This window comes from Felis catus, chromosome C2 (genome assembly GCF_018350175.1).
Source record: "Felis catus isolate Fca126 chromosome C2, F.catus_Fca126_mat1.0, whole genome shotgun sequence".
In the NCBI taxonomy this organism is placed as follows: Eukaryota; Metazoa; Chordata; class Mammalia; order Carnivora; family Felidae; genus Felis; species Felis catus.
In genome coordinates, this window is record NC_058376.1 from 128,740,095 (window position 1) to 128,766,678 (window position 26,584).

At 44.0% G+C, this 26,584-nt stretch overlaps 1 protein-coding gene across 1 annotated transcript; it reads right to left on the reverse strand.

Moving 5' to 3' along the window:
• Positions 1 to 401: 401 nt before the first annotated feature.
• LOC101085148 (serotransferrin) lies at positions 402 to 25,597 on the reverse strand. The gene is made up of 17 exons (XM_019810683.2): positions 25,440 to 25,597; positions 23,247 to 23,419; positions 20,528 to 20,636; positions 19,551 to 19,727; positions 18,647 to 18,794; positions 17,735 to 17,790; positions 17,012 to 17,190; positions 16,118 to 16,295; positions 14,506 to 14,660; positions 13,056 to 13,146; positions 12,436 to 12,474; positions 10,590 to 10,748; positions 7,865 to 8,009; positions 6,643 to 6,707; positions 3,501 to 3,685; positions 2,117 to 2,306; positions 402 to 589 (listed from the first exon to the last, which is right to left on the reverse strand). Exons 1-17 carry the CDS (start codon positions 25,480 to 25,482, stop codon positions 555 to 557), a joined length of 2,127 nt encoding a protein of 708 aa, XP_019666242.2. The 5' UTR covers positions 25,483 to 25,597; the 3' UTR covers positions 402 to 554.
• Between the last annotated feature and the right edge of the window lie 987 nt (positions 25,598 to 26,584).

A 26,584-nucleotide genomic window follows, 5' to 3' on the forward strand; every position in this document is an offset into this window, starting at 1 on the left:
GATTCACTTTTCCAGCCTGTTAGAATCAGAACCTCAAGTGTACCTGATACAAATCATTAAAATTTTTAAAAAATATATAAATCTTCTATATTTTTTCAAGGCAAAAATAGCTGTACTCCACTGAACACTCCATCTCAATAACTCACTCAGCATCCTCCTTCCTGCCCCCCCCCCCAACACACACACAGCCACTTACACTTGATTCTGTTACAATGACCATGCAGACCCCTTTCAGAAAGATTCCTACTTGGCTGTGGTACCACAATCAAAGCTGTGGAAGATGTCACATGAATTTGAGCTCTGAAGGAAGTGCTCAGTTGCAAATGTATTTAGTCAGGTAGTGTTTTAAAAAAAAATTCTTCCAGGCCAAACATTTAGAAAAGAATGAAGTTTTTAAAAGATAACACCATAATAATTTTTATTTTATGTTCTGCAGAGGCACCACTGCCAAACTGTGAAGCCAAACAAACCACTCAGGCTAGCGAGACCTAAAGGGAAGCTTATGGGTCACATGAGCTCCCATCTCCATCTGGTGTGGCTCCACCTCTTGAATTTTAATCTTTGTGGAAAGTACAGGCCTCCAGGAGTTCTGTGGAGCAGAGAAGAGAGGTAGGTCAGTCAAAATCTACTTATATTTATTTTTTGTTGAGTGAATGAGCAGTTAAGCCAGAGACAAAAGCACTCAGACGCACTAGGGGTCTACAGGTAGACTAGGCCATTCTCCCAGTAGCCTTCTCCACTTGCCCGCCCAGCTCCTGTATCTTTCTGGGCAGTACTGTGCACCAAGGATGGTAACATGGGTTCCCTGCCCTGTATCATCCCGCACCTTGTGTCTTATAGGCATGTTTCCTACATCTAAATCCATGTAGCTGGAAGGAGCCTGGTGGGACTGTCCTCTCTGGCCTCCTTAGTCAGGTGAGGAACTAATAACAAGTACCTGGAACATGCCAGTTTCCAAGCCAGGGGCTGGGGAAGGAGCAAAGAATAGCAGACCGAGACTTTGCCTCCTTTCTGGAGGATATAGGTTAGGTAAATGTAACCTGGGTGCTCACAACAGTGGCTGTGGGTAAGCGTGTTCCTTACGTTGGAACTATGGGACGCTGGCACAGACTTGCTGAATCAGTAGCCCCACAGCCTGTGAATCAGTATTTTAAGGACCATGGCTCACTTATATGCACACAGGAGTTAAAGAATAACCTCCCTCCATCCACATGTTATTCTGTCACCTCTTCCAAATGATTTCAAGGGATTCAATGATGTCCAGCATAGTTAAAGTGCAAAGGTGTGTTTTATTGTTATTTTGAGGCTTAGAAAACTGGTGTTCTCAATGAGCAGTAGGTATAGCAACTTTATAATTATAAAAATTGTCATTGTTCAAGCTCTCAAAAGCAGTGCTGTGTAAGGGAACTTTCTGTGATGATGGAAATATTCTGTTTGCTCACCTGTCTGTTGCTACATGTAGCTACTGAATGCTTGAATTGTGGCTGGCGTAGCTGAGGAACTAAATTTTTAACTTTGTTTAATTTTAATTAATTTAAATTTAAATAGCCATAAATAATTAGAGGCTGCTATATTGGACAGTTCAGCTCTATATAAAAAGGAGTTTAGTAGGGGTGCCTGAATGGCTCAGTCAGTTAAGCATCCCACTCTTGATTTTGGCTCAGGTCATGATCTCACAGTCGTAAGATCAAGCCTTGTGTCAGGCTCAGCATGTGGATCCTGCTTAGGATTCTCTCTCTCTCTCTCTCTCTCTCTCTCTCTCACTCACTCACTTACTCAAAATCAATAAATAAACTTTTTTTTATTTTAAAAAAGGAGTTTACTGCAGAGCAATGAGCATTGGGTACATACAACCTCTTCCTTTCCCTAGTAATAACATGGAATTCTTCATGTCTGGGCAGTTCATTACCTTAGTGCCCTGAGCCTGTGTCCACCTTACCATCTGCCCATACAAGAAGCCTTTCACACGTGCTGGGATTACTGTGTTCTCTCATCATCTCGTCTTGTCTATTGGTCATCCCAGAGGGCCACCGCCCAGTCCTCCTTTTCTACTCACCACCTAGAACCCCACCCGTGTTTGCTTGGCATCTTCCCCCATGCTGTTTCTCTTACTCACTTGAGGTGGAGCACTGTCTCAGGTTAGCAACAGCTGTGATATACTCTGCTCCTAAGTAAGATTTATATGTTGTGCCTTCCGGAAGTTTGGCCAAACATTTTGTGTCATCCTTGAACAGAAGGTCCTTGGTTTCTGATTGGAACATACAGAACTGGCTCGAGCAGTCATTTTCAGTTTTTCCAAACAACTTCTGTTAGATAGAGGGAAAACACATGAGGGTCTGTGGCAGTGAATAGCTGAGAAGACAAGGATTGGTTTCAGGGGGATGAAAGCTGGAAACCAGCCCTGGGGAAGAAAGGGAAGCTGCAGAGGATGCCTCAGGATGTTTCCATATGTCTCGCCTGGCGTTGACCCATTTTTGGCCCCAGCTTCATGCTTTCATGAGACCCCATGTCCTTTATGGGGTGCATCCTAGTCTCACCTCTGGGAAGTCCCTCCCACCCACCTAGTCATTCCTGACATCCCTGATCTCTCTTCCCCACTTCATTGGTTATGGCCTTGGAGAGTGCTTCCAGGAAATGAGAGGACAGAAACATGTTCCTTCCAAGTATTACTATCAAAGAAGATATTAAACGGAGCACAACAAGGGGTAGTATAGGTAGTTGTTAAATTTCATGTTTGACTGCATCTTTGATCCCATCTTGGGCAAGAGGCTTAACTCTAGGCCTTGTAGGATTATAAGTGAAATGATGATTACAAAAAGTTTAACATTCCATCTAGCACCTAAGAAATGTTCATTAAACGCTAATTATTATTATCATTTACCTTAAGAAGGATCATGAAAATATGCTATCTTAATTTTTTTTTAAAGAAAACTAATGGCAGGCAGGAAGCTATTGTTGAGGAGAAAGTGGTGTTTGTGGGTAGAGGACTCTCAGGATTAGAATACTCAGGCAGCCTCTCCCCCTCCCCCTCACAACAAGGCTGGCCCTGGGTTGCTTGTTCTCCCCAGAGGACAAGCTGCCTGAGGATAGAGGTCCTGTGTTTCTGGCTGCTGGAATGGTTCTCAGTCTCTCTAAACAAGAGAAATACATTTCACATTTCATGACTTATATCAGTGAGGGCTAGGATACAGGATTACTCTCCTTCATTTTCAAAAAGGATACAAGGAGAAAATGACGGTACCATAGAGCAAGGTCAAGGGTGAGCAAGAAAGCAGATGCATGGACCCAAGAGCCAGTGGATCACGTGGGAACTAATCTCCAGTGACCTGGAGATATAAGCAGACCTGGGCCTGGGAGATCCAGTTCCACAAGTGACAGCCTCCCAATTCTAGTTTCCAGAAAGAGAATGCTGGAGTGAGGGCTGTGCTTAACACTGAACTCCCCCAAATAATCCACACACACCCAGGAAGAAAAAATGGCAGGCCCTGGCTTGTCCATACCTGCTGATCAAGTAATGTTTTGCTAACACAAGCTGCCATATCTTTCCGTGAGACCACAGCGTGATTCGGGGCATGGGCTAGGAAGCATTTTTCAGCCTCTTTCACAGTCTTCCTGCTGCCATCAGGACACAGCAGCATAAAGTCTTCCATCTTCAGATCCTTAGCCCAATCTTCACTGTTATTTCCTGGGGACAGAGAAGGTGGGTCAGCCACAGCTGATAGCTTTGGTCAGGCACCCTCACTGAGGGCACATAACCAACCCACTGACATTGTGAAGGACCTAGAGCCATTGGCCAGCAGAATGCACACACTGGGGTCACAGTGATGTGGAGAGGAAGAGACACTCACATGTATATAAGTCTGATTCAACAGATTCAACACTCAACCAAGACTTCCTAGAGACCATCCCTTCCAACCTGTCCCACCCAACCAGGAGAAAGTGAAATATATCTGTGAATGATGTTCAAAAACATCTTCATTTCTACTAAATTCCAAAGCATCTGGACTTCTTGCTCTAGCACAGAAAGAATGTGGCCCTCTGTGCAATACAATCTGGCATCAGCAAGCAAAAGAACTTCCCCCGGGGCCATTTTGCAAGCTGGACCAGTGTTCTAAATCTGATGTGCTCATACTGGTTCTACATGAAAATAAATGCACACATGCTTCTGTGCGTATAGGTCCATATCCTGTTCTCAGCTTCTTCATTGTTTCTGTAATTTCCCTGAAAAAGAAGAAAATCTCACCCATTTTCAAGGTTTCCTTCCTCCTGAGGCACTTCTCAAATATATTTTCCTAGTTTTTACTTCTCATCTAAAAGGCAGCGTTGCAATCTTTTTCTTAATTTAATTTTCATTTAATTTTATTTAATTGAACAACTAATGCATGAATTAGCTACCATAAAGCTGTGTATTATTTATAAAGTAAAAATACCTCTTTTCCTACCCTCCCCAAATATAGACTTACAGTTTTAATAGAAAACTCCAAATTGCCTGTGTCTCTCCCATAAGTAACTGCACACATCTTTGCTCACCTTCTAACATTTATCCTGCCCTTTCTTACCATTCCCTTCAACTCAGCTTCCTCCAAATGAAACCCATCATCATTCTCTCCAAACCAATTCTGTTCTACTTCATAATTTAAGCATTTATTCAATACTATGTTGTCCACCCTCTGTCTTATTGGAGCGGGAAAATAGCACATAAACCAAAAACAACAATTCCGGATGCAGATAGTAACATTTTCTATTTATATTTCTAAATGCTGTATGAGCGGAGAACCATCTTGGTGAGAACATATTCATTAGGGAGAGATGGCTGGAGGAGACATGGTTTTAGGTGTGTAACCTGTGTTACACATACTGACTGAGAGACTAACCTAGGCCCAACTGTCAGGGCAGACGATAAAGGCCTCAAAAGGGATAGAAGCTAAGAAGAGGAGTGGATTTTGAAAGAAATAGTAGAAGTTTGGACTCATAGCGGTTGAGGTTGCAGTGCCAGTGAACTTTGTATATAAAAATGGCCACATGGCAAATAGAGACTCCAGGGTGTTATTTAGAAGGCAGTTGAGGCCTCTGCTCTACCTTCTCCTCAGGGGGTAAGGATTTTGGAGTCATTGCAGGGTGCAGAGGTGAGACCTAGAGAGAGAAACCCCACTCAGAACAGTACCAAAGAAAAAAAATTTAAAAATCAAGGGGTAACAAAGAACCAATCTAGGGGTAAAACTCAAGTCATAGGAAAAAGGGCAGCCTTTAAAGGAAAAAGCAAAAGCCATAGGAGAAAAGAAAGAAAAATTAGCCAACACAGTAGTCCTTCAAGTAAGTACTTAGCAACTTCTGTGTGCCACTTACCATAGTTGGGGTATAAAAGAAGGAAAAAAGAGCTCAAAGTGTTTCTGTAGCCACAGTTTATTACAGAATGAGATGAACCCAATGTACTAGTCATATGGATGGAAGATTCTGTTGTGGGATGGGGGCATGCCATCTTGGAAGTATTCTCAGAGGAGTTGGTGATAAGCTAGTTCATTCTAGATGAGTTGCTGGGATGATCTGGGGTTGGGTGAAGGGACATGAGAAAGGAAGCGAGGTAATACTTACCTGCACTGTAGCAGGTTCTCTAAGCAGTTAGTGATAGGAGGGGGCAGGTGGAGTGCTCATTCTTACTAACTTTAAAAAAAATTTTGTTAGGTTTTTTAATGTCACGGCATCTAATATTCACCCACTAGTTTTAGTACCCATTGATGATTCTTGTTTGAAACAATTATTACTATATTGTTTGCTAAATGATAGGTTTTTTTAACTGTATAATTATAGTATTCCTCCATTTATTCTTGTTCCACAATAAGGAAGATGTTTCCCTTTATCCTCATTTGCTTAATCAGGATATTATTATCCCATATTCCCATTTTATTGAATAAGTCATTATCTTACTACCATTATTATTTCTTCTAGTGCTCAAAATGTCCCAGATTTGGCCAGTGGGGATCATTAAAAATGGCTCCTGTATATTTTGATATATCCCCAAATTTTCACCATGATGTTCCAGGCTCACCTTATATTTTTCCTGCCTCAGCCCTAGAATCAGCTATTTTTCCAAGTGTCCCTGCCTCCTGCTATTGGAGAATGGTTCTAGAAGTAAAGATCTTGGTGTTCATTCCCTCTGGTGTACTATTGTCTCTAGGTTTTTTTCAGTGGACCTAGAATATATTTGGAATATATATATTGGACGAATATATATATTGGACCCAGAAATATAGGAAATAGTTAAAAAGGACCTTTTGGGGATAATTCACAAAATCTTAGTATGGGCTGTGAACATGGTAAATATTCAATGCATGTTAATATCAATTTTCTGATCTCAGTAATTATAATGTAGACATATAAGAAAATGTCCTCATTCCTACAAAGTGTGCACTGAAGTATTTAGGGGAAAGGCAATGCCTGCACCAATTCAGGGCCACTAGAAGAACCTCATGGTCCTTACCATTCTGCCTACCCAGGTGAACACTTCTCTCTCCACTGAAAAAAACAGGTCAAGGGTCAGAGCTCTGGAGTCTAACAGAGTACATACACATCCACAAAGGCATCCTGACCATAAGTGAACCCAGAAACCCCAAAATGTGGGGACAGAGGAGCATGTGAACATACCCCCAGTGTTCTCCTTGACAGTCTGGTCTTTCACAAAGGCCACATCTCCCTTCTCAACCAGACACCTGCAGAGTGCCAGACAGAGAGAGAGAACAGAGAAGGTCAGAGAGACAACATCTGTCATTCAGGAGGGCCACCTGATAGATCCAGGGCTAGCCATCTGATGTCAGCAATTGTGACTCCCATTCTATCACTAATCTTACAGATTACTAATGCAAGTAATAAAGAAAAGAAAACAAAACCTCCAATTAGCTTTGTGGTTATCTAATCTCAATTCCATACACTAAATGCTAAGTTATGGCATAGTTTCTTCAATAGAGCTACAGCATTTCCCTAGCATCAATAGAGATATTAGAGGGGCAGTGTCCCAATACGGTGATTCCTTACTCACACTCTACTTTGTAAAAATTGGGAATCTGTGGACTGTGAATTGTTTTTTCACACTAACTCACCAGGTGGTTCTAACTGGAGAATTAGTATAACCTTTCTTTTCTCCTTCACTACTGAGAAGTTCAGTTAGAATACCACCATCATTGTGCGGATGATGGACTCATGAACTACTAACACAAGGCTGAAACGTAAGACAATTAAAAAGCAATAAGGTCAAAAGGTGCATAGGCATCTTTGTATAAGTAACAAATACCCCATGAAATAGAATTGGCAGTTGGGAATGTAGAAGTCCTGCAGGTTACTTTTGTGTATTGCCAGGTGAGTATGGCCATAGGTTCCCCAGAGGTGCCTAGAAAAGCATGAACCAGACTCCTGACTCCTGTATTCAACTATGGCAGTGTTTCCTCACCTTGGCAATTGTGACATTTTGAGCCAAACAATTCTTTGTTGTAGGATGCTTTCCTGTGTGTGTAAGATGTTTAGCAGCCTCTACCAATTAGATGCCAGTAGCACCCTCCCCCAACCCCATTTGATCATCAAAAACATCTCCAGACACTGCCAAATTTCCCCTGAGGGGAAAATCGCCCCCCTGTTGAGAACTTCTAATCTGCATTCTGTCAGTCTTTGCTATGAGAGCCAGGTCTAGAGATAGTGTTCTGGAGGCACTTGGATGCTCCTTCACACAGGGTTCTCATAGAGTTGCTAAATGTGGCCTCCTAATACATGCAAGACTAACAGGCCAGGAACATAATAATCTCACTTTAGTTCCTAAAAAGCAATCTTGTCAGGGCTGGGTTTATCATTATATTTGTGTCAGGATTAAAAGACTCACCTGAAAGCCCCCGTGTAACCATAGTATCTCTCATGGCTATTGGGAATACACTCCTTTCCTGGAATTTTTGCCGAGCCAACACACAGAGCACAGAGACTGGAATTTCGCATAGATCCAGGGGCACAGCTCTGTTCGAAAATTTTATCTGTGTAGAAGGACAAGAGAAAGTCAGCTCTTCCTAACTGAATCAATATGAGTAGCTTTCATCTAACACATAACAGGTGTGTATGGCCCAAGTGGAACATATTCATTCTGTGACCCACCACCAAGTCAGGACCTGCCAGGTCCAATAAGTTTTCTTTCTTTAAAAGAAAACTTAATTGAGGCTGGGAATAGATGTCAGTAGAGCATTACAAGTCAGGTAGAGAGGATTCCATGGGTACGTGGATAATGTCATCATTTATCTAAAGAGAGAAGAGAAGGAAATGACATGAAAATTGACATAAAAGGGATAAAATTGAAGGTCTCACTCCCTGAGCATGTGCCACTTGTTTTCAGGATTTTCCTTCCATTGCTATTTTTTAGAAGAGACTTTAATAGAATTTAGAACTCCAAACTCAATTAAGAGCTTGGGGGGTTTTACTCACAGCTCAGCTGCTCTCTGATGGCTGTGAAACTGCCAGGAAGTTCAGAAGAGCAGAGGTAGTGCCCTTGCTGGTGGGGAGCCCAAGCTTTCTGGGTATCACCCCAGCCATACTTTGCCTCCTCTCAAACTGCTGTCAGAGAACACCCCAGTGCAGAAATATCCCCGGTCCCTACACACAGGACTTGTCTGGTTCATAGCTGTCTTCAGAGGACTCTCCTTTATTTTTATTAAAAAAAATTTTTTTTAACGTTTATTTATTTTTGAGACAGAGAGAGACAGAGCGTGAATGAGGGAGGGTCAGAGAGAGAGGGAGACACAGAATCTGAAACAGGCTCCAGGCTGTGAGCTGTCAGCACAGAGCCCGATGCCAGACTCGAACTCACGGACCACAAGACCATGACCTGAGCCGAAGTCGGACGCTTAACTGACTGAGCCACCCAGGTGCCCCAGAGGCCTCTCCTTTTAAAGCAGTTGCACATATTTGGAGGTATCAAGGAGGAAGTACTCAGAAAGTTGATGTAAATAACCATTAGAAAATATTTGTCTATGGTTAACTTACATATACATTGTTCAGGGGTAGAACTAAACTCATACCTGAAGATATTCAGTGGACACAGAGAATAAACTGGTTTTCACCGCTTTGAAAGGGCCTAAGAGCTGGGCAGCCCCTCAGTGAGATTGCCAAGACCTTAAAGAGATCCAAGGATTCCACACATTCACATTACCTAGAAAGCCCAGTGGCAGGGATTGTACTGTCCACCCAACAGTCATTTCCCCTTATTCCTTAGTAACAAAGATCTAGTTGGGTTTTTTTCTTTTAATTTTTTCTCCATTGTTTTTTATTGGGAGATAGATGACATGTAACATTACATTAGTTTCAGGTGTGCAACATGATTCGCTATAGCAATACATTGCAAAATGATTCCCACAATGAGTCTAGTTAACATCCATCACCGTATGTTGTCACAAAATTTTTTTTCTTGTAATGAGAACTTTTAAGATCTGCTTTCTTAACAACTTGGAAAAATGCAATACAGTTTTATTAACTATAGTCCCCGTGCTGTACATTACATTCCGAGGATTTATTTAGTTTATACCTACAAGCTTGTATATTTTGCCCCTTCACCCATTTTGCCCATTGCCCCACCCCCCACCTTTAGCAACTATCAATCTGTTTTCCATATCCATGAGCTTGGGTTTTTTTTTAGATTCCACATATAAGTGAGATTATGCAGTATTTGTCTTTCTAAATACTTCACTTAGTGTAACAACTTCAAGTTCCATCCATGTTGTTGCAAATGGCAAGATTTCTTCCTTTCTCATGGTTGAATAAAAGTGTTTTGTGTGTGTGTGTGTGTGTGTATCTCAAATTTTATTCGTTCTTCAGTGGACACTTAGGCTGTTTCCATATCTTGGCTGTTATAAATACTGCTGCAAGGAACGTGGAGATGTATATAATTTTTTGAGTTAGTGTTTTCCTTTGGACAAATACCCAAAAGTGAAATTGCTAGATCATATAGTAGTTCTATTTTTAATTTTTGAACAAAGTTCTAGTTTTATTTGGGACAGAACATGCCCAAATAAAAGAGGACATTCTCGAACCTCTGTTACAGCTAAGAGTGACTGTGTGCCTGAGTTTTGAACAGTAAGAAGTTACTTGAAGTAATTCATTTAGATTTCCTGGATAGCTCCTTTAATAAAGCGACAGCAGGTGGCATTACACTTCAAGCTCCCTTTATTCCTTGCTCCTTGAGGCTGCCTGAATCATGGATGTGATGGCTACCATGGTTGACCTTGAAGATAGAGGCCCCGTGCTCACAATGGTGGAACAGAAAGAGAGGAGCCTGGGTTTCTAGTGACCATATCAGCCAGCCATGGACTGCTTACCTCTTTTTTTTTTTTTAATGAAAGAGAGAAGTAAACATATGTTTACTCAAGCCATATGTGCAACCAAAAAGAACCAGTCTTATTTAGCTCCCCAGCCCTAGTAACCCTTTTAGGTATCTCCTTGAGGTTCATTTTAACCAAATTTTACTATTATAAAACCAGGGCCACAGCATTTTGCACCATACCACTTTTTTCCAGAATACCTCTTTCCAGCCTGGCTCTGATCACAGCACCCTCTCAAGATTCACTTACCAAATTCACAGCTGTTGATCCTGTTGTAGAGCAGGCCCATGGGGATGTTCCAGCCAGCAGTTCTATCTACTGCAGTGTGGCAGGACTTCCTGCCTTTCAGATTGTTCCAGGTGAGGGATTCATCTGCTGATTTTTTAACCACAGCCACAGCAAGATACCCTACAGGAAAGACACAAAAAAAGAAAGTATTAACAACCCCAGGCCTTCCAGAGTATCTATCTACAATCAAAACCTGCCATTTCCCTATGGTAACAAAATTATCCCGAATCATTCCTTCTGCCTTTGAAAGGGTCTTCCCAATGACTGACTGAGATGTAGCACCTGGCGTGCTCAGTAGAGAATGCAACTCTTGATCTCAGGGTTATGAGTTCAAACCCACACTGGGCATGGAGCCTACTTATAAAAACAAAACGTGGGGTGCCTGGGTGGCTCAGTCGTTTAAGTGTCTGACTCTTGATTTTGGCCCAGGTCATGATCTCAAGGTTCGTGAGTTTGAGCCCTGTGTCAGGCTCTGTGCTCACAGTGCAGAGCCTGCTTGAGATTCTCTCTCTCTTCCTCTCTCTCTTTTTGCCCCCCCCCCCACTCATGATCTCTCTCTCTCTCTCAAAATAAATAAATTAATTTAAAAAAACAAAAAAGCAAGACTGAGAGGAAGTACCAGTCATTCTGTCAGATGGAGATTATTCTGAACTTAAAAAACAAAATAGTAAGAAAAGATCATCATCAGAGCAACGGTTGGTATACCAGTCTTCCCTAAATGCATAAAACTAGTTATAAACCAGCAACTCACCTTCCACTGTGGGGTATCAGAGGAATGGATACTGAAAAGCACATGTGACTCTTACATTTTATACAGTCACAATTAGGAAAGAGTAGTAAATGACCAAATAAACTACAGGGAATATTCTGGCCATGAGGAGAATACAGGTTTGCACCAAAATAAATATGTGAAGTAGAAATTCAAAATCAAGTCAGCTGCCATCTGTAGCAGGAAATACAGGCTACTCCTAAAACTGTGAATAGAATATCAACTCATGATTTCAACCTTCCAATTTAGTTAATTCAGTCAACTGTTCACACCAGAAAACAGAGAAGCCTTATCTGTGGAGTAAGACCAGGTCTTTCTATTTTCAGCTAAAGAGTCTGGCTCCTAGAATGAGGGGGAGAGGCTGGGAGGTTGTAACAGGGGAGGTCACAAGGACAAAGTTGCACACTAATGGCTGGAAAATGGCTGGAGAGATCTGAGCACTGGAGCTCTGGGACCCAGTGATCACCTTGACAAGATTTCCAGTCTTGTTCCTATCCCATCTTTCTAGACCCACCCCCACCAGAGCATTAACTGAGAGCCAAACCGGCCTGGGTTCCTGGGCCCAGCCTGGCTGGGAGGCTGGGTAATTTCATGCTCCTAGACATATGCCCGTGTGAGCCGCTCTGCTCAGGCCTGCCAGGCACATATGAGCAAGACTCCTGGTGCTAACTCTCATCTAAAACTGTCCAGGCCTCATGTAATACAAAGAGTTGGGAGTGTTGAGGAGGGTGTAAATTTGCTTGCTGGATATAGGAGCCTAGACAACTTGTAACCGCATGAGCTGTTGGTCCTCTTATGGCATCCTTAAAGGATGACAGTACCCACTTAATAGGATTAAATGAGAAATCCTGCATGCAAGTCATGGCAAGTCTAAAAGAGTAACCATCATTATCAATTATCATCCTTCTAGGGTTCTTTTGTAGTCTAAAAATTGGTCTCTTTTATTGCCTTACCTACTTCTGATTTGAATTTAAATATACCTTACCCTTTCCCCAAAGTAATAAGAATGAAACTCCTGAGGTACCAATCCCAACTCACCTTTCTCTGGCTTGTTGCTACACTCAGGGTCTTCATTGTCTGGAGGAAAAAATGAAAAAATCATTAAACATTTATTCATTGAAAGTCATGCCATTTCTATGTGCAGCTCAGAATAAAAAGATCCAGGAAAACAATCTATATGTTACCACATTCCCAAACAGTCCAGGCTGTCTGGATGATTCAAGTTCACTTTCACTCACTGGCCTCTGGAAGTTAGCCAAAAATTGTGCATTTCAAGTTTCCTGCTCTGTTTTGACCTGTGGTCACAGTGGTCCGGCTATACTTGAATCCCTGCACTGGGACTACAGGAGAAGTGATTTGGGGAAGCAAGAAGACCTTCCAGGAATCCCAGCTGTCCTCTGCAGAGAGGTCACTTTTAGCTGGAACTTCCCAGTGCCAAGCTTCCTATCCCCCTGGTGGAAAGTATGATAGAAGATTTCGTCCTTTGCCATGACTATGGGGATTAGAGATGGTGGGGGGGGCCCAGAGCCTAGGAAGCAGGAGGTGCTCAGTAAGCAAGAGCTTTATGGTCAATGTGGTATGAATCAGGCTATGATTTTCCCATCTCTTCTGACTGGCCCAAAGGAAATAAAACACTGAGAGACACTCCCTACACTTACTGTAGTTCTCTGCCAGGACAGGCACTAGACCACACTGGCCTGCTATGTAGATGAAGCCTCCATCCAAGCTCATGGCATCAGCCTCTCCTTTCTGCAAAGACACAGCACATTAAAGCAGGTGACAAGGCTATCTCCTGTCCTACCTGTCCTTCCAGCTGTTTCCTTGAAGCAGCCTTCCCAGCACAGGCCACGAAGGCCCCAGGAGATAGCAGGTACTTATACCAGACCCCCAGAGGATCTATCAGTCAGGAACACCCAGCACAGAAAATAAAATATACTCTCATTTTCACCCAAAGCATGATGAACTGATGATTATTTTGGGGTGCCTTGCTTAGCTTTTCCAGGAGCAAAGACCCACATTGAGTCCTCCTATCCTCTCATAAGGATGCACTGTCCTACAGACATTTCTACAGTAACTTTCTGGAAACCAAAGTTCTTATTTGTAAGACAGATGAGTGGCATCAGGGACACAAGGCCATGTCTGTGGCATAGAATGCCTCCTGATGGGGCTCCGGCCCTGAATCATGGCCATGCGGTTGCATTCTCTTTCAGTGCTTGGTGTAGTCAAAGTGTTACTGAATGAGTAAAATATTCTTGAACGACCTAATTGTCAGATTTATAAGCCCTGAATTATAGAGATGCTTAAATTCCACAAGATTGCCAAGCTTTCCATTGGGCCTGGCAATATACTTTTTCAAAATATACCCTAAAGGAGTAATCAAATATATGGGAAACTATCTCAGTAAAATGTATGATTCATAAAATGTAAAACATGCAAGTATAATTCATAACAGCAAAAAGACGGAGACTAAATGATATTATAGATAATATGGATAAATGGCTAAGTAAACTGCATCATATCCACACTATGAAATAGATTACAACATTAAAAGATCATGTTTTCTAAAAAATGATTTGTGACATAGGAAAAGCTAACTAGATAATCAGAAAAAAAGTGTAGTGAATTGTGAATATGATATGATCCCATTTAACAGGATTTTCTCTGAGTTAGAAGATTATAAGTACTTCTCATTTTCTTTTTTGTACCATTCAGGATTTTCAAAATTCCAAAAGCAGACATGGATGCTCTTGTGATCAACAAAGCTAAACTTCTGCCTGCTTGCACAATCAGCACAGCCCTGTCACACTTGTCATGGCACACCATGGGTCTCAGGCACACCACACCATGGTCCAGCCTCCCATAAGCGGACACAGCTCAGAGTGCCCTCCACTGTGTACTAACACCAGGAGGAAACAGAACCCCAAGGAGCCCTTCAGATCCATAAAATCAAAAGTACTGAAGCTCCTGTGGGGGTGGGCTCCCACACACGAGGGCAAGGTTCCTAGGAACGCAGGTTTTTATATCATTCCTAAGAACACTCACTCAGCCTTAGGAACAGGCAGAGAGCCGTGGTAGAGATGCTGCCCTGTGGGGGCAGCAATGACATACCGCGATCATGGCAATACAGTCTTCGGTGGACTCGGCTGTTTCACACTCTATTTTCCCTACGCTGTTTACACTCCACGTGTCACACTTGGCCTTCTCATGGTGACTTATTGCACACCATTTCACCTTCTTGCATTCATCCTTTGAGGTATCAGAGCCTAGGGCATAAGGAAGAGAACCAGATTTAGATGAGGCCTCAGAAGTTCCTGCTGGCTACGAATACTGCTAACTGTCTTCATGAAAGTGCTGGGATTTTGCCAGCAATACACAAACAGATCCCATTCAAGGAATTAATAGCCTTAGAAAACAAAGGCAGTAACAATCTCTTTGTTGTATCATTTAGATGGTAATTTCTTCTAAGAAGCCAACTTCACTCACAACCCCTCTATCACTTCAGTCAGGCTCTTCCTGGTTTTTTTCTTCTTTTTGAAATAGCACTTAACTACCTGAGTTGTTCCTTTTTTTTCTAATACTTTATTTTTTTTTAAGTTATTTATTTATTTATTTATTTATTTATTTATTTATTTAGAGAGACAGAGGGAGAATCCCAAGCAGGCTCCATGCTGTTAGCACCAAGCCCATTGTGGGGCTTGATCTCATGACCATGAGATCAGGACCTGAGCCAAAATCAAGAATCAGACACTTAACAGACTGAGCTACACAGGCACATCCTGAGTTGTTCTTATTTATTTGTTCATTGTTTATTATCTGTTCCCTGCAGGAAAACATAAGCTCAGCCAGGGCAAGGGCTATGCCTGTCTTATTCTCCAAGGCACCCTCATTATTCAAAGGCAGTGCCTGGCTTGTGGTCAGTGCAATAAATGTCTGCTGAATAAATGGACATCTATTCAATTTTCAAGTTCAGTTCAAGTCACTTCCTCGGGGAAGCTTTCCCACAGCTCCAGGATCTATTTTTCTTTGTTTTCATGGTCTCATCAGACCATGATATTTTGTTCTGTTGTGTTTGTTTTCCCTTCTTTTGAGCAAATCTATCATTTGTAATCAATCATTCAGTAGAGCGACTATTCATTATTTGTCTTCTCCACTGGTGAGAAAGTTTTATGGCAGCGGAATCTTATATATGTTGGTCTCACCATTGTATGCGCAGCACCTAGCACAGTTTATGGCTAGATGATCAATAAATGTCTGTTGAATGAAAGAATGATCAAGCAAACCCCACAATGATCCAAGGAAGTTCAGGAGCAGGATTAACCCGTCCAGAGCTCCAGCTTCATTATGGCACATGTTGATCATAATATGGCTGCAGATGTACAAGTCTGTAGTAGTTTTGTTCTTTTTGCCTTACTTTGTGCCAGGCTAATTGGTTTCACAAAGTGGCCAGGCAGGGTGGCCCTGATTTATACAAGGGAAATAATACTAGTATCAATCCAAATCATTTTAAGCATAAGTTTCCTTCAATGCCTTTTGGTGATATCCGGGCTCATCTCATGATGACCAATACCATTTAGCATCAGTCTGACACAGGGTGGCAAAGCTGGGCAGATAAAGAAATGTCAGGGTGGGCTTCTGGTACCTGGAAAGAGTCTATTGCTGGTCCCTGCCCTTACCAGGTTTCCTAGCTCCTAAGGTCACATGATCCTTCCCTAGTACTTACGCATATCTTCCCTTAGATTCCGAAGAGCAGTGACATACTCATATCCCAGGTACAGCCAGGTGTCCATTTTAGGGGGAATCCTTAAAAGCCCTTGGGCAGAGTCCTTAAACAGCAGGTCCTTCCCCAAAGTTGAGCTGAAGAGCTGGAAGGCTGTAGATTTGTCTTTGCCATAATGTTCCTGTACATAGTAAAACACAATAGTAAATGGCTACAGCAACAAGGAATGCTGCAAAAGGAGACTGAAGAAAAACAAACCCCCCAGAAAATGAAATTAAAACCATGAAATTTTCAAGATTCCAGGAGAGAGGGCAGACAGGCCTGCTCTTTCCCACCCAGCAACTTCCCCACCCCCAGCCCTCTTACAGTCATGCAACATGTTTCTGTGGCCTATCCCCCTGGCTGGGTTGACAGCTCACTGAGTATAAGAAATGGATCTCCTTCAGAGGCTGACCCTGTGTGATTACCACTTAAACTCTTGATAGATGGAATGGCTTGATGAGAGGAGGTTGGCTCAGTGCTGGGATTCTGCTGCTCTAAGGAAATAAAGCTGGCTGTGTGTGTAGCACCCTTGTAGTCAGGCTGAGGGATATTGGGAAAGAGATCATTTCCTTCTGGGGATGTCATGGAAGGCCTTATGGGGGAGGGGGTGTTTGCCCTTGGCCTAGAAGTCCTAGTTTAGATAGAAAGAAATGGAATTAAGCAGTAATGCAGGACTAGACCCCGTGTGACTCTGAGTCCCTGCTGGGCACTTTCACACAAGTGGATAATATGTGGCACAGTTCCCACTATGTCCTGAAAACAAGGAATTCCATAGTGGCCAGAAGAGAATGTAGGAAAATGTCCCAAATCCAATCAGGAACCACTAAGCAGGAGGGAGAACAGTGAATTCAGTACCTGGGCCTGGTTGAGAAGCTCCCAGATCAAGTCCTCCTTGCCCCCCACACTTCGGGCCACAACAGCGTGGGAAGGAACCCTGGCCAGGTAGCAGTCCTCATATCTATCCACTGACTTCCGGGAGTTGTCCCGGCAGAGCAGCTCATACTGGTCCCTGTCAGCTTTGTTTGGCAGGTTCTCTGGGGGAAGAAAGCCTGGATGAGCCAACTGTAGCCAGGACAGAGCCATGAGCTGTAGTCTCTGTCCCTATCCCTTGCAATCCCAATAAATCATAACATGTACAAGCTGAGATGCCTAGAGCAAATGAAAGCCAGAGCACATAAGAGAACTGACGTTAAGATCCCACAACCAGTCACAGGCAAGGAAGCTTCTGATGCCTAGTGCAGGGGTGACTGCCTGACACCCACAACAGGTCTCATCTCAGCGGGCCAAGTTCAGGCCGAGGTCAGCCAGACGAGCCCCCAATCCTTTGCTGTGGCAACATTGACCGGCAAGAAGGGTTCCTGTGTCCAGGAGGTTGAATTATGGAAAGAGGCCCAGGAGTCCAGGTGAGGACCCCATATGTACACAACTCTGCACAAGTAGAAGCCCAAGCAATGATAAAGGAGGAACACAGTATGCTCATATCTAACTATGGCCCATGAAGAGGAATGCAGAAGGAGAAAAAAAAAAAAAAAGCCCACAGCCTGGAGGAGATATGCAAATTCTTCTCCTGCCATTTACCCAGTACTGTGGAGTGCTTGACAAAGGCCACTTGCCCAGCGTCATCCATCAGACACCTGTGGGAGAGAAATACATTAAAAGGATTACTGCAGGGTAGGCCCGTCTCCTCAGGCTTAAGGGTCTGTCTGATCACACCATACAGCTTGGGGACAAGGGCAGAGCCTGGTGAAGGCCTCTGAGCAGACCCACAGCTGAGGAAGCGCCATAGGGCACTGATATGCCACTAAGATGGGAGGATGAATTTATAGGAACTAGAAATCCCTCATAATGTTTCCCAAAGCAGCAAAAAAAAAATCATTGAAAATATTTTGATATAGAACAGAGTTTTCAAATTTCTGAAATGGAAGATAAATATACATCAAGTCTCCTAAGAGAGGAAATGTGCCCTTGGCTGGCTATCAAATTTTAGGATATAACCAAGGCAAAAGATGTAGCAAAAAATCAGCCATTGAGCTGTCTGCACAGGGGTAGTGAGGGAAGACAGGAGAGAGGCCAGTGCATTTAACACGAGACACTGCTACAATAGAAAACAGAAGGTCAGTCACAGAAGAATGGTCCAGACACTAAGGATGTGCCTGCCCCTTAGGCTCTGCTTAGCCCAGTGAGAGGACACATTGGGCAGGTTCATTGGGCTAGACTAAGTTCATTGGGCTGGACTAAGAAATCAAAAGCTCTGGGGAGATAGAAAGGGACTCCAGGAGAGGTGCTTCCCTGTCAGATATCACATGAAAGGTATATGCACTGGCCTGGCCTGGAGGAGAGTCCCAGCTGAATCACTGAGTCACTGTGAAGAAATTAGGCCTCCTGGACACCTCTTTGCAGGCTGGGCTCTGCTGTGGGCCAGGTAGGGTCTCACAGCCTAAGGACATTGGACACTTTGGCCATCATAGAACAGCAGCTGGTCTCACTCACTTGAAGGCACCTGAGTAGCCGAAGTATGGTTCATGGTTGGAGCAGGCACACTTTTCTGTGTCTTTTCCCACACACAGTTGACACAGTTGGGGGAAGGTTGTCCGATCCACACAGGGAACACAGCTGCTCATGAAGAAATTGGACGCTGCTGCTCAACATAAGACATGTAATACAGGCCATGAGCCACCCTGGCCACACACCATGAGCCACAGCTCCCAGTCCAGGATCATGAGAGCACAGAGAGTGACTAAAGGAAAACCAGTACACCCAGTCCCAGCACACCATTATATGTGTTCACTGACCAAGATCAAGGTTTTCCAAGAGGGACAAGTTAACCTTTGTCCTCCGACTTCCCTCCCCAAGAACTAGGCCTGTGCCTGCCATTGACCCAGGCCTGTCTCAGGTTGCTGTCAGCTCCCCTCTCTGCCTGTCAGACTGGAACATCTCAGAGAAAGGTTTCCTCTAGGAATCCTATCTGAGAGATAGGAGACCCCCATATAGAGGTACAGGCCAAGTTCATGGCCTGCAGATGGCCACCAGAAAAGCTCCAGCAGAATGGGAAACACACCAGCCACAGACAGGAAAGAACCCCAGGGAAGTGAACAGTAGGGCCGAGCAAACTTGGTCCTGACTGAAGCCCTCTGTCAGGCTTGATGCCCTTCCACCACCACCCCCCCCCCCATTCCTCACGACAGCCGCTGGTTGGATGTTAAGAGCTCAAAGAAAAACACAGCTGACACCTCCCAAGGACTGCTGATGTGGCAGAACTGACCAGCTTAAAGTTGGTATACCTCCCACCTCTACCCCCAAAACCCATCACACATGATCACCTGATCATGTCTGAGCAACCCCAGTTTGGCCTGTGTAGGCCTGCCTGATAGCACTCACCCTCTTGCCCACTTACCCCTCAGAAGAGAGTCACGTGGCTCAGGCAACTTCCAATAAAGTAAGCCCATGGGGATGTTCCACCCAGCAGACCTGCCAAGGCCTGTGTGGCAGGATTTCTTGCCTTGGAGCTGGTCCAGATTGAAGTCACTGGTCTTTTTCACCACAGCCACAGCATAATAGTGGGTTTTTTTATCTGCAAAGGGACAGTGTGAATGAAAGACCTTTAGCCTGGGGAACAGTTGGAAACATTGCTCCTTGCTGCTGGGCTCCTGAGTAGAAAAAGGGAATCCACAGGGCACATTTCTGTTGGGTTGGGTCATAAAGAGAGAGAGATCAGGAAAACCTGCCTTGACTTGCAGGGGAAAGAAGGCACCACAGAAAGAACATTTGTAATAACCCTCCAGGCAAACACAGGGGCAAGAAGGCCACATACACATGTGGCCCAAATACTTTTGCCTACCATGGCCCTGCAGGGTGTCTGTCTGCCTATACCTACCAACCCAAGCCCACCAGGAAACTGGAGTTGTGGCACAAGGGCCACATTCAAAGTACTTCCTGTCCCCTGACACAGGCCCAGGGACAGCTGGTTGCTCTCAGAAAAGATGCAAGGCTGTTGGGGCTCTGAGCATAGGCTCCAGTGTGATCTCTCCCCTGTTTGTAGCACCTATGGTTCTTGGAGGGCTCCTCTGTGTAGCTCTCAACCCCAGTGGTTCAGGTCAGGTTGTACACAGCCTGCTCTGTTTCTCCAGGGAGCACATTTCCTGGCCCAGAATATCAGTGTCAGGAGCACCAGTCCTCAACCATCCCAAAGCCCCAAAGGCCTTGAGTTGTGTCTTCAGCAGCTGATAAGACCTCTCATTCCCCACTGATACCCAATGGGGAATGCTCATCCATCTTTAATCCCCATTACCTGCCTGAACAAGACAAACTCAGCATCTACCAGGAGAGAACAAGAGCAACAAACTCTCTCCTGGGTCCTCAGGAAGAACTTACCATCTTGTGACTCATAGAACTCTGCCACTACAGGCTTTAGGTTGTAGGGGTGGAGGCCCGCCTCGAACACCAAACCTGCATCCAATGTCACAGCATCTGCTTCATTTGTCTGAAAGGGATAAGACCAGATCCTGACGAGGACCTTACTTCCAATAAACTTTTGGCAAACTAAAAGTATATAGTACGAATTTAAGGAAATCATGAAAGAATATAAATAAAGTGGAAAAAGGGGGAAACAACACAAATGAACACACACGTATGAACTCAATATTTGAAAACAGAAAAGGAAAAATCAGAAAATGAGGAAAGGCTGAACTAAGAAATCAAAAGTAATATGGCAGAAATAAGTCCATATTTACCAGTAATAACAATTATTAGTGGCCTAGTTTACCACATAAAATAAATGAGATTGTCAGAATGCATTAATAAACAAAAGCCAGCAATAAACAGTTTTCAAAAGATGCACCTGAAACAGAAGCACACAAAAAGTTGAAAATAAAGGAATGCAAAAAGCTATAGAAGAAGACTACTGAGCAGAAGAAAGTTGGTGTAGAATGTTAATATTAAAAAAATAGAGTTTAGTCAAAAAGCACTGCCAGAGATAATTAAATAATGATAAAATACCAAATTCACCAAGAATGATAGGATTATTCCCTCATACACTCCTGGTGGGAGTAGAAATTTAAATAACCACATTGTCAACTACACCCCCAAAAGAAAAAAGAAAGAAAGAGAAACAACATTGAATTTGCTTAAAAATCAAACACGTTTGACATTGTCTTAAAAGTCAAATTCAGGGGCGCCTGGGTGGCGCAGTCGGTTAAGCGTCCGACTTCAGCCAGGTCACGATCTCGCGGTCCGTGAGTTCAAGCCCCACGTCGGGCTCTGGGCTGATGGCTCAGAGCCTGGAGCCTGTTTCCGATTCTGTGTCTCCCTCTCTCTCTGCCCCTCCCCCGTTCATGCTCTGTCTCGCTCTGTCCCAAAAATAAATAAAAAACATTGAAAAAAAAATTAAAAAAAAAAAGTCAAATTCATATCTCACGGCACAGCAAGTCTGCTCCTATACACACACACACACACACACACACACACACACACACACACACACACATATATATACACATATATATATATATTCAAGAGAAACTTGATACTTGTGTCCCAAGAGATTTATATAAAAATATTTGTCATTCCCTGATTAGAATAACAGAAAGCTGGAAATAGCCCAAATGCCTAATGACCAGAAAAGAAAAAATAAATTGTGGTATACTAACATAATGGACTATTGTAGAGCTCTGAAAATGAATGAACAATGGCTATATTCAATGATATGGGTGAATCTTAGCATAATATCGAGGAGGAAAAAACAAGTAGGAGAAGACAACACATAGTAATGTCACATTTAGGAAACTTTTCACAAATCAAAAATGTGTCGTGATTCATACATGCCTATACACATCTTAAAATGAAAATAAAAGGCAAGAAAATTTTAGGATTCAGTTTGCTCAGGATGGAGAAACACATCGGTGGTTTTAAGTAAGGTCAGTGGGATATACTACACTAAGTGGGGCCATTCTCATAAAATCCAGTACTACCACACAGCAGCCCTAGAAGTAAGCTATTGGCAGTGATGAAGTTTTGAGAACCTGTGTTAGGTTCGTGGATAATATTATGTTATTAACATTTAAAAATAAAGAGGGGCATGCATGGACTAAAATGGAACAAATGTCATAATTCAATGGTTAGAATTAAACCATGATTGCAACTGAGATCCAATTAAAACACACACGCACGCACAGCAGACCAGCTGTTCTTATCAAATCATTGATTCCTTCAGTGAATCATACTCTATCTGGCTGATCTCCCATCTCATTACTCCTTCTAGTCTCCTGCTTGCTCTATTCCTGTCACCCTGACTTCCCTACAGCAGCTTCAAAAAGCCCATCTCTCCTGTCTCAGGCTCTTTGCACAAATTGTTGTTCACCACCTGGTGTATTCTACCCATGGCACCCAGCAGCCTAACCCATGCTCATCCTTAGGGTCTCAGCTCATTGCTTCCCTCTCAGGGAGATTATCCTTGATACTCAGGCCAAAACAAGTTTCTTCTGAAAGTCTCTGTCAGAGCATTCTACTCTTTCCCTTCATTGTACATCACACAATTTGAAATTATAGTCTATGTGTTGCATGTTTTTCTTTTCTCCTGACTGTACTGTAAGCTCAAGACTAATGACCATGTGTGTTTCAATTCACCACTGCAGCCCCATTGCCCAGCACAGGGTCTGACCCACATTCAGATGTGCACAAAGATGAAGGAATGAAGAGTTTGAGGAAAATCTAGAAAACAAAGGGTTCAGCAACCATCTGAAGTTCGCACTGTATTTCTCTTCCCTGGGAGCATCATTCAACTTCCCGTGATATGTCAAGAACTTCCAAAACAATGTCGTATAATAATTTTGATAGCAAACATTCTTGTTTTTCCCCTGAATTTAGAGAACTTAGTGTCTCAAAATTTCCCCCTTTTCAGAGCATTGGATTTTGTTTCAAGACTCCTTAAAAGTGAGCACTCCAATTTCCCTTTCTGAAGTGCTTTTATTAGCATTGGAGGTTGACTGTCACACACACCAGCCTCCTACCTGTGGGTAAAGAGTTGTTCAAAATAACAGAAGAGAAAGGAAAGTACAGATTTTCTCCCACTCCTTTTTAGGCAACAGTGACTTACCGAAATGGCCCTGATGCACTCAAGGTAGGAGGTTTTCTTCACACAGCTGACAAAGGGACCAGTCTCAAGGACCGTTTTCATATTTTCGCTGAAACTGGAGCACTTACTGGCTTCATGATTTGAGACAGTGCACCATCTCACAGTTTTCTCAGGGGAGACAGCCAGACACAGCCCTAGGAGAAAGAGGCCAGAGGTCCCTGTGCTAGTGGGAGAGACAGCAGCACCCTCTGAAGGGTCTTGAAGTCTCCATCCCCTCTATCCTGTCCTCCTCTCACTCCTCCCATTAACACCCCAGGGCACAGATTCTGCTGCCTTCTGAGGCTGGGGACAAGATAAAGGAACGCTAGAGTCCTCCTAGTCACCTGCTAACCACCCTCTGCTAGCCAGAGGGATGTGGGCTTGACCATCAGCTCTCAAGTGGAGACCACTGTCTACTCCTCTCTGTTCTCCCTGCCTCCTTGCCTCACCATCCTGGGACTGCCACGGGACATAAGCCTTATCGGTGTGACAGGGCATTTTCAGCTACTTGAAGGCAGTGGCTTGAAACTACAGTTTGGGGAAGCTAACAAGGTAGGAATTAGCATCTTTTGTTTATTTATGTTTTTAATATAATTTATTGTCAAGTTAGCTAACATACAATGTATACAGTGTGCTCTTGGCTTCGGGAGTAGATTCCCATGACTCATCACTTACATACAACGAGGAATTACCATCTTTTAAAGATGATGGAACTGGGCTCAGAAACTGATGCTTTAGCCAAGGTCACCCAGCCTGTTAGTGGCTGAGACTGGCCTAGATACCAGGTCTCCAGACTTTGGTCTCTACCCAGGGAACAAAAGAAGATGATATTCTGAGTTATTTTCCATCTGTTTCACCAGTAGGTAGGGGCAAATGATTAATGAGATAATGAATTTGTCTATGATACTTTTCTATGATCCTCTGTTCCAGGAATAACTAGAACTCCACATCTTTAGTGGTTCTGTTTCCAATGACCCCTCCTTCAATCTTCATCAGTCTTTTGGGCTGCCATTAGAAGAAGCTAAAGCCATCCATGTCTGTAGCTATTAAAATCATGTGGTTGCACTACTCCCAAAGCCCTCTGTCATCTCTACTTTCTGTGGATCAGCAGCAGAAGGCTGACTCAGGGAAGCTGATGAATATCCACAAATCACAAAGCAGGAAAGGGGGAGGGCAGCAGTTCTCCAGAATGCATAAAGAGGGGCCACAGGGAAGTTACTGCCCCAACCACACTTTACCCTACCTGTGCCCATGAGAAGTCACAGGAGGCATCAAGATTCAGTGGCAAACCCTCTCTAAACTGTCCCACCTGCAGTCTCATAGGCAGGAATTTGTCCTGAGTCCTGCATTTACCTTGCACAGTCCTATGAGGTGCTTTTGGTGGGGGGGAAGGGAGGGTGCACAGGGGAAAGGCAAGTAATGCAGGGCCAATTCTCAATGGTAAACGTCTCCAGGAGAGACAAATAAAATAACTAAACACAGAGGCTCCAAAGGTGTAACAAACGCACCGGAGTGGCAGACGAAAGTTAGAGGACAAAGGGAACCAAGCAATCTCAGGAGGTGACGGGCATCGGCAGAGGCCATCCATTGGCAGGCCCCACACCAGGGATGTGCTAGTGCCTGGATCCATGGCCTCATTTACCCTCACCTGACCCTCTCAGATTGGGGCTGTACTGCCCTTCTCACTGGTGAGAACACAAGAAGCCTGGCTTCAAATATGCTCCAAACCTTTCAGTGGCCCTGCTTCTTAGCAGGACATCATCAGTGCCAGGAGCATCTGTGGGACATCAGACTGCCAAGGTTAAGGGTGGGGTCAGATCCCAGAGGTCTTGAATACCATGTTCAGCAGTTCAGACTTGACTCAGGCGGCCTCATAGAAGGGATCTGATAAACCATGATGTAAGTGCTCTAATTTGTTGTATTCTAATACTGTAAGTTTTACTGGACAACAAGGAGGAGGAAAGCAAGGAATGGAAGCAAGAAAGCACAGCGGGACACGAAAAGGCAGCAGAGGCACAGAGGGGAACTCGAGGCAGTCCTGAAGCAGGTGCAGGGGTGCGGTGGGGAAGAGCGAAGTAAATGCTCAGGGAACCCAGGGGGCGGTATTTTGGAGTAGGGGGTGAAAAGAGCACCTGGGCTGACAACTATGTGGGCCTCCCCCGCACCAACACTCACCCAGGACCGCGCAGGCCAGCAGGGCGCGGACGGCAAGCCTCATCTTCCTGAGTCTGTGGCTTGGAGCAGCGAGCACAGACCTATGGGCTTCTGCGCAGCCTCCCAGCCCTCCGCACGGCTTTATCCCCCGCACCGCGGGCCGAGCAGAATCTTTGACCTCCAATGTTTGCACAGCCCGCTTGCCCAATCAACCCTCATCCCGCCCCTTTCATTCCTTGCCCAGGCCGATCACCTCATTTCCTGAGCTCTAGAAAGATGCACGGATGGTATCCAGCACAAAAATGCTGATTGTAAGGGAATTAAAGAAAAATCAACCCTTTGTTAATACTCGCTCTCTCTGTGCCAGGAGCAGAGCTGCAGCGGAAAGGGGGTTGGTGGGGGCGGGTAGATCTGCTTCTGAATCTGAGGATACCAAAGCTGGCCTTGCGCCAGTCCTGTGTATTCATTCCACAGATAATAGAGGAAAGGAACTACCCCAGATCCAGACTAGAAACACAGAATAACGAAGACCTTCCTGAGAGAAGGTGTCAGAGGAGAATAAAGCTGACCTCAAAGATAAGTTCAGCACCCTTCACTTGTTCCCAGGTGTCCCCAGAAACCATGCCCCCTGGGCTTTCAAAGGCCATCCTAACTGAGGAACTGCTCTCTCCCCATGTGCCCTGCTGAACTAAGGCTCCTGGACTGAAAACCTTCCCATGATGCAACCTGCTGGACACCTTGACCTAGGAACAGAGCCACAGGGGAGACATAGGGAGCTTTCCCATAGGAAGCTATCCAGGAATGTGACCAAGACTCTTGAGACTCAGAACAAAGTGTCACATGAGCACAAAGCAAGGGACCCAGGGGAGGGTGTGGCCTGGTCTCAATGCTCTGGGTCATCCCTGCCCGCCTCCAGCTAAGTAGTCTCCAACTGGCTTTGGTTGCACATCCTTATCAGGAAAATAGTGAGATTGTACATTCTGTGTATGTACTTTTTAAACTAATACATTGTGCACATTTCAATAGAAGTTTATAAAGTAGTAAGACAAAGATGAAACACTCATTTTAAAATGTTCCTTTGTTTATTGTGCCTTGTATACAATGAGTAATACCTCAAGACAAAATCATACATTTAGGGAAATGGCAAGTTTCCTGATAGTAGATAT

Excerpts from the sequence above, each read along its gene's own strand:
- LOC101085148 (XM_019810683.2), bottom strand. The coding sequence starts at position 25,482 with ATGAGGCTTGCCGTCCGCGCCCTGCTGGCCTGCGCGGTCCTGG. Across the intron at positions 8,010-10,589 it reads GATCAACAGCTGTGAATTTG|ATAAAATTTTCGAACAGAGC; the intron begins GTAAGTGAATCT and ends CCTTCTACACAG. Across the intron at positions 2,307-3,500 it reads AAACATTACTTGATCAGCAG|AAGTTGTTTGGAAAAACTGA; the intron begins GTATGGACAAGC and ends TCTATCTAACAG.